Here is a 15,785-nt window from a genome sequence, read left to right on the forward strand (position 1 = left end):
CCCAAGAACAAGTCATTCAAGATTAGTGAGCAGTTTTGGAAGTTTGGTCTAGGTGTTGAAAATTTTATATTATTTGAAGGTAGCCAAGTACTTGCTTGACATAAGTACCTAGAATTGTTGAGCTGCAAGTTGAATTTTATCTGAACTATATGGCTGTGCTGTGTAAGTCAAGGACAGATTGTAGGAAAACTTGAAGCTAACAGTCTGAACATTAATAATAGTTAGAATATACTCAGCTGTAGCTTAAATATTACTTAAAAATTAATAGATGGAGTGGACAGCCCATAGGTCATGGGTATATGAACCGTAGAAAACATATTATATTGACTACAGGACTGGCCAAAACCCCCACTGAAACTGATGTAAGGAGGAAGTGAAGATGAGCACAAGACAACCACTTGGCAACAAAACACCAAACCAATGAAGGGTGTGAAAACCCCAGACTCTAATAATACTGTTGGTCCAGACTGTCACATGAGGGATGGGGAGTTTAGGTTGTAAGGGTATCATTGCCCAGGTATTTATTTGCTTGGGGTCCTTCTTTTGAGACACCAAGCTCGAGCTACCAAATATCAGAATCGATCTCTTCCAATAAACCTACCTAATGGAGTTGATAGCCTAGTGTCAAAAATTTCTGTAGCACTAGGATTTCTTACTTTGGATGAATTCCATTGTCTTTCTTACCTAGTAAACCCATTTTTAGTCTTCTGTTTTCCTGTTTTGTTTAAGTTTGCTACTTCTTATGGTTTTGCTTTTCTCTGCTATGGTCTCTTCCCCTTGTCATGGTCTCAGCCCCTCTACTTGTGCTTGTCCTGTCAGTTTTCCACTGCTATTCCTCGTAATGTCCAGTGATGATGTGCTAAGGTAATTTCTCTGCTCTAGGGAGGTTTCAGGAAAATTATCTGCAGAGGTAATTTAGCCACTCTCCAGTAAAAATCAACTACTTTGCATTACAATGTATAGGAAACATATCTAAGGGCATATTCTGTTGCAAAAGAAATAAAAGTTAGAGACAGATAAAACTGTTTTTCATGAGATGTATGGGATCATGAGACAGATACTGGTATAAGGAAAACTTTTTATTTGGGCACTTTTGTCCCATTCTCTACGGCTTGACATCAACAGCAGGACAGGTAAGGTAAGGGAATAGAATTGCCAACCAGCCTTCTTCTCCCTGCTCCCCACCACCTTGGAGTACAAAATATTCATGTAATAATTAGATTACTCTTTCAGCATCACTGGGGTTCACTGTCCCCTTGGAACAGCTCTGAAAAAGATATTCTCAATTGAGTTTTCTGCTGAATGAACTGAACACTGACCTACTATGGTTTGTTTTTTCTTACAGGAATGAAACTGTTTTACACCAGTTCTGTTGCCCAGCAGCTGACGCGGAGCAGAAGCCTTCATCTCCAGACTCCTCACCAAGGTGGGAAATTGCTGCCAGTCAGACCTTTATTTTTCCTACTTCCTTATCATCCATTATTAATCTTCTTGCCCCAGACAAAACTCACATACTATACATGCCAATCCTCCACCACCCTTTTGTCCCATATCCCCAGTACTGCTGTCTCTCTCTTTTCCCTCCCAGAGATTACTGTTTGTACTGTTGTGTAATTGCTTGCAAACCCTCTCTGGCCTCCACTCACACACACCCATTCACCTCCAAAAATGTATTTTCAGCCTCTCTTCAAACATCTACTTCCATCAATCCACATTCACACTTGTACCTTTTCTTACCCTTCTGTGTCACTGTGACACCGACATGCTTCACTCTTCTCCTTCAAATTAGCTACCCCACACTATAAGGTTCCTGGACACAGTATAGGTCCATAACCTTTAAGCTACAGCAAAAGTCACCAAACAGACTCAGGGTTCTGTCTCACCCTGAGAAAGGGTGGGGGGAGCAGTTTTACATGTGTCGAAATGGTCTGAGCTTGCCAGCAGAGAACAATTATAGATAGGTACTATTAACTATCACCAACTTGTATCCAGTCCAGCCAGGTGTGGAGACACCAGCAATTCTCATAGCTCTCCCCCATCAGTGAGAGATGTCAGTGCCAAGAAAAAGGGGTCCAAGGAGCTTCGAAAGTACTTGAGATGCACGTACTGCATATAGCTTCTGTGCTTGGCCTTGTCCTTCTGTTCTTGCCATGTCCTTCTCTTCTCACAACTTCCCACACTTCCATCTTACAGACCATCTCCTTTTTCTCAGGCCTCATCACCATTCTGTCAACAGCAAAGAGTTTTCTCTTTAAAGATTTCTCTCATCACATTGCTAGACTTTTACATCTGACCTTTGGTAAGAAGCCTGAGTTACTAGGGAGGGCTCTGAACTGGGCAGCTGAATTGCATTAGTGAGGCTACAGCATTTTTAAAATTATATTTCTCTTGTTTGTTCTGCTCACTGGAGCAGACTGTAGTTTCTGATTTCCTTCCAAGAAAAAAATATAAGTGCTGGACAACTGTGAAGAGAACAGGGGTGAGTGGGTGGGTGTGTATGTTTGAAAGTAGAGTTCAGCCATGCTTGGAGACAGGGTAAAGAAGCAGGACCCCTCCTGCCCATTTGTGTATGAAAATGGAAGGGGTAACCCCCGTGACATCTGTGCTAAGGGCTCTCAAGCGTTGGTAAAGTTTGCATGACAGCCTGTGCACCTCCATGGCAGATGGGGGATGCTGGCAAGGAAGAGGAGGAGACAGCAGAGGAGGAGACTACAGAGATTTCTGTCATCAGCCACCTCTCCCTTGCATTTCTGGAGTGAGACAGTTTTGGTTAAGTGTTCTATTTTGTCTGAACCAAGCCTCAATTTTGTTATGGTGTTCTATCTTTATACCCTCATCCTTGACCCTGCTCCATTCTTGTCGCAGCCTCCATCTTATTTCTGACCAGTTCCTTTGGTTTCTAGTATTTTCTTGTTCTACAAGGCTGACATTCTTACAGTCTTTGGCTCTTGGGTTGTTTTTGTCAAGTTCTTGGTCAGGCCTTCCTTTCATCCTGGTGACTCTCAAAGGCCCTGCCCATCCCTTGAGCTTGAGTTTGTCTGCCCTCCTACTGCTGGGGTTTGACAGGTAAATTGAAGAATAAGCAATCATTTGTTTCAGTAATTTAACGACTTTGGCAAGTTGCATCCAAAGATGAGTCTGAGCCAGGAAATTCCGAAGTGTGGATGAATGACAATGACCTCAACTGCTTGTTGCATCTGGGCTTCCAGTTAAGGGGCTTCTCATACTGATCTATGCCTGTCCATTTTATGCCTTTTGTAGCTTGTCCCACTCTGCAGGCCTCATGCTTTCCTTACTTTTTTCCCAGGACTTTCTTGTGTCCTCTCCATTTCTAATGCCTCCAGACTCCATTAACAGTCCTGAATTTGTTTGTGTGTGACACAATATGCTGTGCAGACATAAAAAAGGTTGAAACCACCATGGCTACTCAAAAGTGAAAAACAGACACACAGAATTTTTTGCTCTTTGAAACGGAGCAGCTTTTATGTGTGATCTCCCTGTGTGACCGTCTCAGGAGAGAAGAGCATCACTACTTCCCACACTGTGCCAGAAGAAAAGCAGAGCACATGCAGCACTGTTAAACTCACCAGTCAGCTTTATGCTGGCCAGAAAACATCTCCTAGTCTCTGCCAGGTCCTGCAGTCAGCCATGGGCTTGTTTCATGTCTGAAGTTACATATACACTGCAGTGAGGAAGGCAAAAGAATGGCAGGGAGGGAAAAACTCAGGGTCACTGTGGAGCTGATGTCCATGTGGTGTTCTGGAATGGCTCACTATGCTGCTTGGAGAAGCTCATCAGATCATTTACAAAGCCTGTCACCCTGCTCAAATCAGGAACAAGCTCCCCATGGAACCAAGGCAGAACAAAAGTCAATCAAGACTGAAATGTGTGGGTCAGACAGCCTGAATAGGCAATCAGTTCCTGGGTGAGCCAAACATATCCCTAAATAAGCTCATCAGGTCTCCTGATGGGAGAACCTGGTACATAGGGGCTCCCTGTGCAGCTTTTCTGTGTCCCACTGAATGGACAGCCAGTCACAAGTGGTGCTGTGGTGAATTTTGATAAACCAGCTTGGGTTTATTCTTTCTTTCCCCCTTCCATGATAGTTTCCCTAAATGAGATAAATCCTGTCAAAACTGATGCCACTAATAACCATCAACCATCTAGTTTTAATTAGAGTTTGCTTCATTAATGCCCCAACTCCTCTCTGCGCAGCAGATTAAATAATGTAGTTGCAGCTCATTTACACAAACCCCCAAACTGCAAGGCTGAGCTGCAATCCTTTAATTAAACAGCCTGGCTGATCCCTACCGCTGCCTCGGCTCATCAGTCTAAGCCGATTAAAGAGAATAGGGACTAATAAAGAGCATAAACAGGGAAGTGACTCTCATCTCTTCAAGGGACTTGGAAGCTCCAGCGATGATCGGCTGCTTTCTCCTCCTCTACCAGGAACCGTACCTCAGCCCACATCCCATCCTTCTGGGACCTGCAAGAATGGTCCTGCTTTCAATAGGAACCCAGCCTCGTCTTGTGGGACAGGAATCCTTTGGGAGGCCGAGGGAACATGGCCAGCAGGAGGGTGGCACAGCAGGCAAGGTGAAGATAAAAAGGGACATCAAAGCAGCAAGATGAGTGAGTGTCTGACTGCAGGAGAGACCAGCAAGAGCAGCTATACAGCTCAAGTGAGGGGCAGAAGGGGAAGGAAATGCAGGGAATGACAGTAGGAGGTTGGCTGCCAGGAACAATCTGGGACAAAAATTTGTCTCTGCTTGTAGTTTGTGATGGTCACTGTTGTTCTTGTGTGGTCTTCCCTAATGTTTGTCTGCAAGATTTCTGAATCTTACTTTGCTACCAATCTAGCTAAAAATGCCTTGGCTTCACATGGATGGGAATGATTAGGAACATGTCAGTGTCTAACCACTCAACAGAAGCCAGCTCAATGAGGTGATTGGGATTATTCCCACTCATATTGTTCTGCTTTGCTTCACTGATTGCCACAAGCAGAGCTAGCCCCCTTCTCTCCTGCAGCATGTGAATTCCTTGTGGGGAAGTTACAGCTCCATGAGTTTAGCAATGCAAATTTCCCACCTGGCTGCTTAGCTGGGTTGCACCAGCAATTAGCAAGACTGGTGCTGTAGGCCATGAATATTAAGAGACAGATTTGATCCCAGATTCTGCCAAGAAACTCAGAGCCAAAGTACAAGATGAGGTGATGGCAGCAGAAGGCAGATTCCTGTTGCTGAACTCTAAGGGCTTTCCCATTTCAAAGTGCATTATAAATCCTGTATATGGCCCACCATTGTCTCCAATGGACTTGTACACTACTGGCTTCATGACCATAAGCCATCTTGCAGGTTGGGTTTCCATTGGGTATGCCAAAGATCAGATTCAGTGATAGGATGAAACTTCATGGATGGCAGTAGGAGCTAACTCTGCTCCTTTACTGAGGTGCTGATTAGACTCTGATTTAGCCAAACCCTGTAATTTCATAAAGCAACTGCTCTTTTTCTTGCTGGCTTCTGCCTGTTAACAGTAGAGTTTCATTCTGGGGATTTGAATAACCTAGTAATTGCATTTCCAACCTCTCCCAGTCTCACACAGTAGAGACTGGCATCCCAGAACAATGACCTTAAAATGTGTCCAGCAGCAGCCCAGCTCTAACAGGATTACATACCATTTTCCTTTGTGTGAGGTAATAGGGCTGAGATGAGAAAGATTTGTTTCTATTAGAGTAATGAGAGGAAATGATGGAGTCACAATTGGAGGGAACAGTATATTCATTCAGTTGCCTTTCACAGGCTTTTCGGAGCCTGCCTCTGGCTCCCCTGTGGTGCTGAATAGGAAATCATCAGAAAATCACCTCTCCTCCAGCAATGGGAAAAGTTCTACACAAAACTTTAAGCACATGGGGCAGGTCCACTTTGGCAATGGACATGGGGATAGCACTGGAGTGCTGAAGCATCATGTCAAAGGGAGACTGGATGGGATCTGGGTACATTTCTGTAAAGGGTAGGATCAAATCCCAGAATAAATCTTTGGGAAGAGAGGATGTTCCACTGCATTTCTGGGAAAGTCCTTACTATCTGTAAGAAGTGCAGATGAGGCCTGACCTGCTTTTAAGGCAAAAGGAACCGGAGTCCTTCCAGGAAGAGGGAGCAGTCTTCTAGAAGGGCTTGGAGGTGTGCTGAGCAGAAGGGCTAGGGTCTGAAACATCTATGGAAAAGTTGGGCAAGCTCTGTTCATATTTTCCTGTAATATTTCCACACTTTTGAGTAGGGAGATTGCTGCTTAGATCAGGGTTAAAACATGATTAGTGCAACTGGTGAAGTGTTTACTTCATGATTACAGACCAATGAAATTGTAACTCAGTATAGTTGAGACTTCAAACAGCTGTGGACTCATTTCTAAAGTGCCTACTGGATTAGTCTTTGTAGCAGGTTGGTTGCTTCCTGGCATCACAGCACCAGGTATTGGTAAGGAGACTGTGAACCATCAGCTACATCTCCAAGCCAGCCTTCCTTGCAGTTCTGGTGAAATTCCTTCTTGCCCCACTTGTGACTTACCAAAGTGTTGAAATGAAAATACAGGTTCTTGCTGGAAGAGGTCCTTTGTGCTTGTTGCTCCATTTGTATATGTGGGAGGCTGATAAGTAGATGGACAGATTTTGGACAGTTCTTTCAAATCAAACCTTCAAACATCTTTCTTCCCAGTTCTCTGAGCTGCATAGGAGTATGCTACCCCTTAAGCAGCACATGTTTAAAACCCAAAATCTGATTTCATTTACCTCTGGAGATCTGCTCTCTCTGATTCTTCCTGTTTCTTTACCTGAACTCTGTTTCCATTGAACATGCATTTGTTCTTTGTCCTATGAAGTCATGTTGGAAGATGTTGGCACAAAAGAGCCATGAGTATTATCCACTGCACAGTCACAACATCATGTCCTTCTTTGGCTCCCCACTGCTGTAGCCCAGGAGCATCTCTCCTCCCAGGACAGCTCTCACTTTGCCCTTGGATCACTCTAGGTCCTCTAACAGTTAGATCCTCCTGAGAAATCCCCAAGACTTTGTCTGGGTTGTGAATGAAATGTCCCTTAAGGCTGAAGCCCATGAAGTTGTTGAGAACTGAACCACTCACCAAGTGAATTCTCCTTCTGGACACTACTGAAGTACCTTGATAAACAGTGGGGAACGATGATTTTCCATCAGTATCCATCACTCTTTAAGCATTGCAGTAAAACAACTGAGCTACTCAACATTTTGTCTGAACTTGTAAAAGACTGACCTTGCCTCACAGAAAGAATGCAAATCCAGCTCATGAAATGGGAAATTAGCATTTCTGACATAGGATCACTGGCAGGATGTTGGATATAGAATCGGGAGGTCAGTGCTTCCTTTCATCTCAGAGCTACTCAGTGGCTCTGTCTCAGGTGTGAAACATGATGATGATTCTAGTCTGTATCAATTCAGATCTGTAACCTTCCACTTAAAAAAGCATAACAACTCTGCTTAATTGGCCCCCGGCTGGCAGTGTCAAGTGGAAGCTCCTACAATTAGTGGACGATGGAGGCTGAATTCTCCTCTGATTCTTAATGGAGAACACTCCAGGTCAATCTTAACATGCCAGTGCAAAGCAAGCCTCCACGGCCATGGTCTGTGTCTTGTGTGCTCTGAGGACAAATGACAGTACACAAAGCTCTTCAGTCTGACTTCTTGCATTCCTGCCGAAGTCCTCCACACTACTGGTTTTGAAAACACACAGAAGTTTAAGCAACATTTCTGCTTTGCTAGCACATCCTGTTCGTGCTTCTCATTTCTTTTCCTTATTGAGGTCACAGGCATGAAGAGAAGATTTTTTTTCTGCTTCTTAACAGCTCATCTACTTCTTATTCTTCCCTCCCTGTAGACTTAATAATCCTGTTCCAGAGAGTACGATTGGAGGTTGCAGGGATGCTGCAGACAGGCAGGGATGGGTCAGCAAAGTTCACATAAATATTCCCCCTGCTCACAGCTTTCAGAGTTTGGATTTTAGTCTGACACAAAGACGTGGGCGAGGAGTAATGTCTAGACCCAGATTTGAACTCTTCCTAAGCTAGGGAGTGAGTGGATTCCTTACTTTTTATGGGTGTTTTGTACAGTGAGGACTAGCAACTTTAATTGCTTTGCGGGAGCCTAGGTCCAGAATCACAAAGATGTTTAGTGAATGTAGATTTAGGGCAAATATGGAAACACTTAGAATTGTAAGCAAAAAAAATTTTAGACAACATCCTTAACATCATAGTTACCAACAACCTTGGGAATCTCTTGCAGGGAGGTATAGTTGGCAATTCTTCTGGTACTATGACCTGGGAGGAATGGCTCTTTCTGGAAGCATCCAAAGAAACAGGAGGTCAGTTTCAGATGCAGCGTCTCAGTCCCGTAAAGGAGATCCACCAGGACATTTTGGCACTATCTTCCACACAGACATTTCTCAGCTCCTCTCCAACAGCTGGTGCAGCCACTCTCAGGCAAGTGTGGAGAACATGAGGGTGGGGAAGTAAAGTAAGGAATAGATGGGCTCTTCAATAGGAAAAAATATTTCTGGTGGAACCTGGAGTCTCCTTGTCATGTTGGTTTCTTTGTTTGCCCCTATCAACACCTTTCTTCAGGAAAGTGGAAGATGCTAGGAGTGAGAGGCCAAAAAAACTCCCATACTTGAAGTATCTTATATTGAAACTGCAAAGGTGCCCATCAGACACATGTTTTCTGAGAGCCTGAAGCTGTATACAGCCATTGCCTAGCCACAGGTTCTTCCAGTCCTTCCTTTTCCCCTGTTGCTTCTGTTGCTTACCTGGGTCCTGCCCTAGAGGAATTTGGACTTGGATTCAAGTACTCTTCTCCCACATGTGACAGTGCTTGCTATTTCTTGGGGCATGGTAATACCTGTGAAAGAGGATCAACCACAGCCAACCTTACAGTTGTGGAAGCCACTTTCAACAGTTGTTGAGATCAGTTAGTTGCATTAATACCAGACAATTCATTCTTAGCTTGCAGATGATCCTCGTGTTCTCTCTCTCCTATATTGTGAAGAATTCCTTGCCTGTAACATGGCAACTTTTTGGTACTGGGGGAATGCAACATAAATGCCTACTGTATCCTGTGTTTTCTGTGTGCTAATGCCACAGAGCTGCAAGAGAAGAGGCTATGCCAGCCTTGGAAATATTCCTGTATCTAGCACTGGAAAGCAGGCACAGACGGTTGATAAAATAATAGCAGATGGACTGTGGTGGAGCTCACACCATTCATCCTAATCCTCTACTAATATCATCTGACCTGATCTGCATCAGTCAAGATGTACACACCCCCAAAACTGAGCCATTTCAGACCTTTTGTACACTATGGTGTGGTTCTGTGGAACTTGACAGGTGGTTTCTGTAGACCCTTTGTCCACAGGCTTATTAATGGCTTGTAAGGCAGAGACAGATAGGGCAAAGAGATGAAAAAAAGGAGCCAATGAGAAAGAAAGGGAGACAGACTCATACCAACAAATGTAACTGTGCTACTGTAAGAAAAATGAGTGGCAAACATGCTATACAGAGAAGAAGGACAGGAGAGAAGGAGCAGGAAAAGCAGGAAGATAAAAAATAGTGTAAATGAAAGAAGAAACTGGAGGGAACAAGAGCATATGAGCAGGAGATAAATGAGCAGGTCCCTTGGCTGGAATAATCCTGTTCATGCCAGCATTCTTTGGCAGTGACAGCAATGAGGCTGTGGCCTTTTATTACACATTTTCTTGTAGTGTGATCTCAATCCAAAGGCCTTTTGTCTCTTTTGTGCTCTGCAACACTAACTCACTCCTATGAAGGTTCATCTTCTGACCATCCCCATGGGACAGGCTCTGTTCTCAAATACAGTAAGCTCTCCTTTTGAAAAATCATCTCTGCACCAGAATTTCTTCTTCTGCATGTGGCCCTGGCAGGCTTTCATACGTTTCAGGAAGAACTGAAGAATCTGAGGTGCTGAAGAGGAGCACACTGTACAGCTGCTCAGTCCACTCTGTTTGGGTTCTGAAAACATCTAGGTAGCTGAGGGAGTGGGTGTAAAAAAGTTGGGAGATTTTTGGGACTGCCACCTTGCTTGTTCAAGGCATAAACAGGACCTGAGTTCAGTGAGATTTTTCTTTTGAGACTGAAGAGCCTTACTCTGGCCACGCCATTTGGAAGTGTGTTCTAGCAATTTTTAACCATCTCCGGCTGGCACCTTGGTTCGTCAACGCATAGATTGTCCCATCATCCCACTGGGAATTGTATTTGCGTAGTGACTAGAGCTGTATGTGACCTTTGTGATGCCCCAAACTGGTATGTTGCTGCTTTCCTCTGAACAGGTCATGATGCTGTTATTATTGCCTAGGTTGACTGCAATCTATTTCATTCCATCTTTTGGAGAAAGAGGGAAGACTGGGATAGGCTACACTATGTACACACTGCTGGTACTGTTTTGCACGTCTTTCAGGGTGACTGACAAAATATAACAGATGCCTGTGGTTTCATAGAATACACTGATGTGAGAGTGGTGGGTCAAGATGCACAAAACTGGATGATGTAGAATGATGTTGTGAGAAATGTTGCTGTGCTGTTACAGCACAACTGGATCTGATAAGGATGTTAGAGATAGTCTTAAAATAGAGCATACTGGGCTGGATCCTTCACTGACTTTGGTGCAATCCACTGGCATAAAGCCATTTAGCACCAGCCAGAGTACTGCTCAACCACACAGTAGGATTGGTTTTGTCTAGGAAAACTCCAGTTTTTCTTAATGATCTTGCCCTGAAAGTTCCATGTCTGAGTATGGAGAAAAAGGGTGGGAATAATTTTCATTCCTCATAGGTAAGTGAATTTTAAGTGCCATAGGGGAATATGAGCTTGCATGACCAAATATGTAAGCTGCTAAGTCATCCTGTTTTCCAAATGGGAGTGAGGAAAGATGGAAAAAGGAATGAAGCCTAGGGAAAGAGAAGTGACATGAAGTGGATCAGAGCGTGATTGAAGCAGCAGTGACAAAATAGGTTAAAACCTGGACAAGTAGAGCTTTGTGCCTGCTGCGTAAGGCTGTGGGGGTGGTCACTGGATTGGGAAAAGGAGGAAGGAATGCTAGCCTTGCTGTTTCTATTTCGGTCTTCAGCCAAAGGCCAGCACAAACCCCTAGATCTGAACACATATCCGATTTCCTGAAGCTGGTGAATGGTGTTTGGACTGTCTGTATTGAGCAGGATGGTGATTTGAAGCTGTGTTACTCTTTCTGTTGAGGAGAACCGGGTTTCCTTCTGCTTGGTTTGGCACAAGCAGTGTCCTTCTACTGGACTGCAGTGATTGCAAGAGATGAAACAGCTGAGATACTTGAGATTAGAAATAAAATTTTTCTGAGTCACAAGAAGATCTTCCTGTGAAATGGCTCACTCAACTGCCTTCAGAAATCAATCACCCTGATCCCTTAGGAGGGAACCCGGAGGTGCAGTCCAACGTAGGGTCCATCACAACAGGTGGAAAAAGACCACAGAAGCCCTTGCCTTGGTTTATAAATGCCAAGAGCTGTGTCCCTCACCCAGCTCACAGGCAGCTGGATTAGGAGAGCAGTGGGCTGAGGGGATATGCAAGGTTTCCTTGCCTTGTAGAGACTCTGCTGCCTCCCAGCCCTGAATTCATCTCATTTTAGCAGTGAAATTCTATCTTCTGCATGATTGCACTGGCAGGCTTTTGTCAGCGAATTTGGTGATGTTCAAACCTGCCTCGGGGATGAGGAGCCAAGAGATCTGAGTTGAAGTGGCAGAAAGACTGCTGCTGAGAAGCCAAGTTTCTCTTTCCCGGGGTGCTGAGCGGGCAGTTACACTAATGTAGGATGCCATCTGTTTTTTCCTTCTCTAAAAGGTCGTGTTTACCAAACATTGGAGAGGCAAGAGAGGTCCAGGGTTAAAGTAAAAGTAATTAAACCCTGAGAGCAGGGCCTCCCATGCCTTCAGTATCCACTTGGTGCTTTTCACACCTCAGTGATAAGCACAGGTGCCCCGTTTGAAGCAGCCACAGGTAACCCTCTCTGCAGTGACAGGCTGTGGGACCTCCTTGTCTAACCTGCAGAGACAGCACAGAACCAGCCTGGGGTGTCAAGCCCCGAGATGTGACAGGCAGCTCAGAAAGGGGCTCTACTTCCTAAGCTGAGCCCTGTGCTCCTGCAGCTGGGGAAACAGGAGGCGTGGCTAGGAAGGGAAGAGGAAAGAGGGATATGCCAGAGGGGTGGCCAAAGTGCCATTATGAGATGTCACCCAGACACACACAGGAACTATAAGAAAAAAACTGTGACAACCACACCACCCAGCACAGCCAACCTTGCACCATGAACACCACTTTTCATTTAATGAGAGCTGCCTTAGCTGTTCCAAGTTACCCTCTGGAAGAGCCTGTCTTTCCCCATGAAAAACAGAGATCCTAGTCCTCTGGTGGCTGAAGTCCCTCATGGAGAGCCAGGCCCTCAACAAGCAGCCAGCCCAATCTGACACCTGGACAATCATCTTTGCACCATGAGGATATGGGGTGCTTCAGAAAAATTTAATTCCTATAGTGCTGTTTTGTACCAAAAGGCACAGCAACACAACAATGTGGGAATTACAACAGCACATGGGGATCAAGTTTAAATATGAAATCTGAAATGAAGGCCCTGACTTTGGCAGGTTGGTCCCTGTGGGACAGGAGGCATTTGATAGTATTATTACATTATCTGTCTGCTTAATGTACATCTCACCAAAACCACTTTAAGCAATGTTGAAAAGATGTTGCCTGGTTCAGTCTGTGCTAAAGGATGTTAAATTTAATTGATTTCCAATGTATTTACTGTACCCTACTGTCAAATCTATTTTACAGGTGTGTGCACTAGCCTTTTTATGAAACAGATTATATATTCTGAGATGGGTAATGAGCTCAGCTAATTACCATTAAATCCTCTTGGGTAAAACTAGTGTGAGAAGATGGCTTGATGCCACTGCTTTGCAAGGTGTTATATGAATGTAGACAAAATCAGAACCTTGTTCCTATATTTGTCTTTGTTGGAGGAGACTGTCTGAGAAAGCTGCAGCTCGGCTGGCAGGGGATGATTTGCCAAGATCAAATTCCAAGTTCTCTGCCTCTCTGGCAGGAGAGACTTTTGCCTTCCATCAGTTTCAGCATGCTCCCAGAGAGCATTGCCTCCAAGTCACCCTAAAACCTGAACTTAAAAGCAAATCAGAAGCAATTCTTTTGCACTCAGACACCCCGCACGTCAGAAATCTCTGAACCTTGAAAAGATCCCATAATATATTACCAAGCCTGTCTCAGCCATTTTTTTTCATTGAATTCTGATGAACCCATTCACCATATGTCATGGGTGTCCTCAGGGAACACTGAAATGGTATAAACTGAAAAGGCACTTTGGACCCTGCTAAGTCAGCAGTTGATTTATTTTTTTCCTGAATAGTGAAGCTCAAGAAAGACAGAGGGAGCATAGGTTCTTGCAGACTTGGGGTCTGGGCTCCGTTCTACTGACATTAGCTGGTGACCTCTTTTTCTAATTCTCTATACGGCACTTTGTAAGGGTTTTTTATTCTGACGTCTGTGAAGCTTTGAAGTCTCATATGACTCTCAGGCCATGATAATATTAATCACTTATGGCAATTTGAGAGCAGTATATTTACAATAACCGATGGATCCTCATACTGAGCTCTGTGAAATAGATTAATAAATTTTTGTGGTCTTTCACAACTAGGCCATGTAGTCTTTGCCTCAGTTACGGGTCACAATCTGCTCATTGACCTTGAATACCATGAAGAAGGTGTTTGGTAAGTTATACATGGGAAACAGCAATGCGGTCTTCACCTCCGTAGTACTTTTGTAACACCTCACAGCCCTCCGTACAATTAGCTAAACTTTTTTGCATAACCATTATATCTGGCAACAGGGCATCTGAACATCCTCTTCTTGGGTGACTGGTTTCTCAAACCACTCACCAAATCCAGAGGTGCCATTGCCATTTTTTGTTCCTCTGTTATTGCTCTTATTTATCAGAAAAAATTTTTCTTCTTGGCGGAGAGAAGGAGCAAAGAGATGAGTTTTGTGTCACGACCACATGGGACCTCTTTAGCTCTGAAGTGATCAGTGAGAAAGCTCAGGTTTAATTTCTTGCAGCACTAACATTACTGTCCCTGAGAAGAATAGCTCTTCCGGCCCTTGAGCCCTGTTTAGTCACTCAGCTACCTTGTAAACACTTTTGTGAGAGCTCTGAAAATTAGTCTTAGACTTGAACTGATTCTGGTATTTGACAGTGGTGCAATGGAATGTAGTGTCTGGAGCACCCAGCTTGTGTGTTTCTGCCTGCAGGTCTAGCTTGAAATTGTCATTAAAGATTTGTGGGGAAGGGGCTGCATGTTGTTACTCAAGTCATCAGGTATGGGAATGTTTAAGCCTGACAGTCAAGAGCCAACAGATAATGATGGTTCATTTCCACAGCCGTCAGTTAGAAGCACAGATCTTTGCCAAGCTGGAAACATGTATTTCTAGAAGCAAGGAGGTGATGAGGAGTATGCAAGGAAGGGCACTCCCAGGACAGACAGTGATGCAACAGCTCTGTACAGACATGGGGAGCTGATTCTACTAGGAATGGTTATATGGGCTTCTCTGGCTTGATAATTTAGTATCACTGATTTGGTCTTTACATTTCCAAAGTAGCAGGAAGGGAGAAAAAAGAGAGCCATAAAAAACCCTCTACATAATACCATTTCTCCTCTATCATCTCCATACATCCTTGCCTTACTCTAATCCTTACATAAAATCTTCCTGAGAAACCTGCACATAAAAGCTAAGTATCAGAAGTCTTATTTACTTGTGCTAAATAAAAACATTTATGAGTGCCAGCTGAATTGTCTCAGCGAGAGCTTTTTCACCATCCTGCTTTCTTGAAACAAACACTAGGATTCAGCTCAAAACCCTGATATTCCTGTTTTGAAATGCTAGACTGGTGAAAGTATTTTATATAAGCCCCGAGTCAGATTGTCCGTAGTCACCGATTTTGTTAACAAACCTGGTTGCTGTCTGCAGCAGGCAGGTACAAGTCAGCAGTGCAAAAGTAAAGGAGATACCTGAAACATGAGAGTTTTTTACAGCAGGTGAAATCTATTTGTAATAATGACTAAGCTAGTTGCTATGGGTCATAAAAGTCAGATAGGAACATTTAGGAAGAAGAGAACAGCTGATTTTTTAGTCTTACCTTTTTTTTTTATTCTGATTGCAAGTGATTTACATTAATATTACAACTTTCAATCAAACAGAATTCAAAGAAATTACAAACCTTCCCTACTTGATTGTATGACTGGCAGAAAATTGTTGAATTAATCATGCAAGAGTAGCTGTAAAAGCTGTGAAAAATGGTGGTATATGATACCTTAGGACAGCAAGTAAAGAACACCAATTACAGTTGAAACTGCAGGGGTGATGCTGGGATATAGAACTAAATTAACCTAGTTGGAGTTTGGCCGGGACTTTGGGATTCACACCTTAGACTCTGCATGGGACTTTTAATTATTGCAAGTGGTTAGACAAATTTTCACATCCAAGAAACAGAATGTGCAATAGATCCATTGCCTTTCTTCATCTCACAGCCAGGGAGGCTGATTGCTTACTCACCAAGGGAAAACAAGTGGATCCCTGTAATTTGCTTAATAACACTTTTTTTCCCCAGAGATCTTCCATACTGTAGTGTCTATTCTTGCCCTACTTACTTTCCTTACTGTTG

At 43.7% G+C, this 15,785-nt stretch overlaps 1 protein-coding gene across 8 annotated transcripts in view; it reads left to right on the top strand.

Moving 5' to 3' along the window:
* IQSEC3 (IQ motif and Sec7 domain 3) overlaps positions 1-15,785 on the top strand; it is a 101,504-nt gene that overhangs the window by 41,844 nt on the left and 43,875 nt on the right. For 7 of the 8 annotated variants that reach the window (XM_027680649.1, XM_027680656.1, XM_027680655.1 and 4 more), the window contains one exon: positions 1,346-1,426. In XM_027680649.1, coding sequence (XP_027536450.1) covers positions 1,346-1,426 — 81 coding nt within the window. Of the gene's footprint in view, positions 1-1,345; positions 1,427-8,306; positions 8,504-15,785 lie in introns of those variants that run through there. The other variant, XM_027680654.1, reaches the window with a different exon arrangement.

Source organism: Neopelma chrysocephalum, unplaced genomic scaffold, assembly GCF_003984885.1.
Source record: "Neopelma chrysocephalum unplaced genomic scaffold, ASM398488v2 Primary Assembly neopelma1_59, whole genome shotgun sequence".
Lineage (NCBI taxonomy): Eukaryota > Metazoa > Chordata > Aves > Passeriformes > Pipridae > Neopelma > Neopelma chrysocephalum.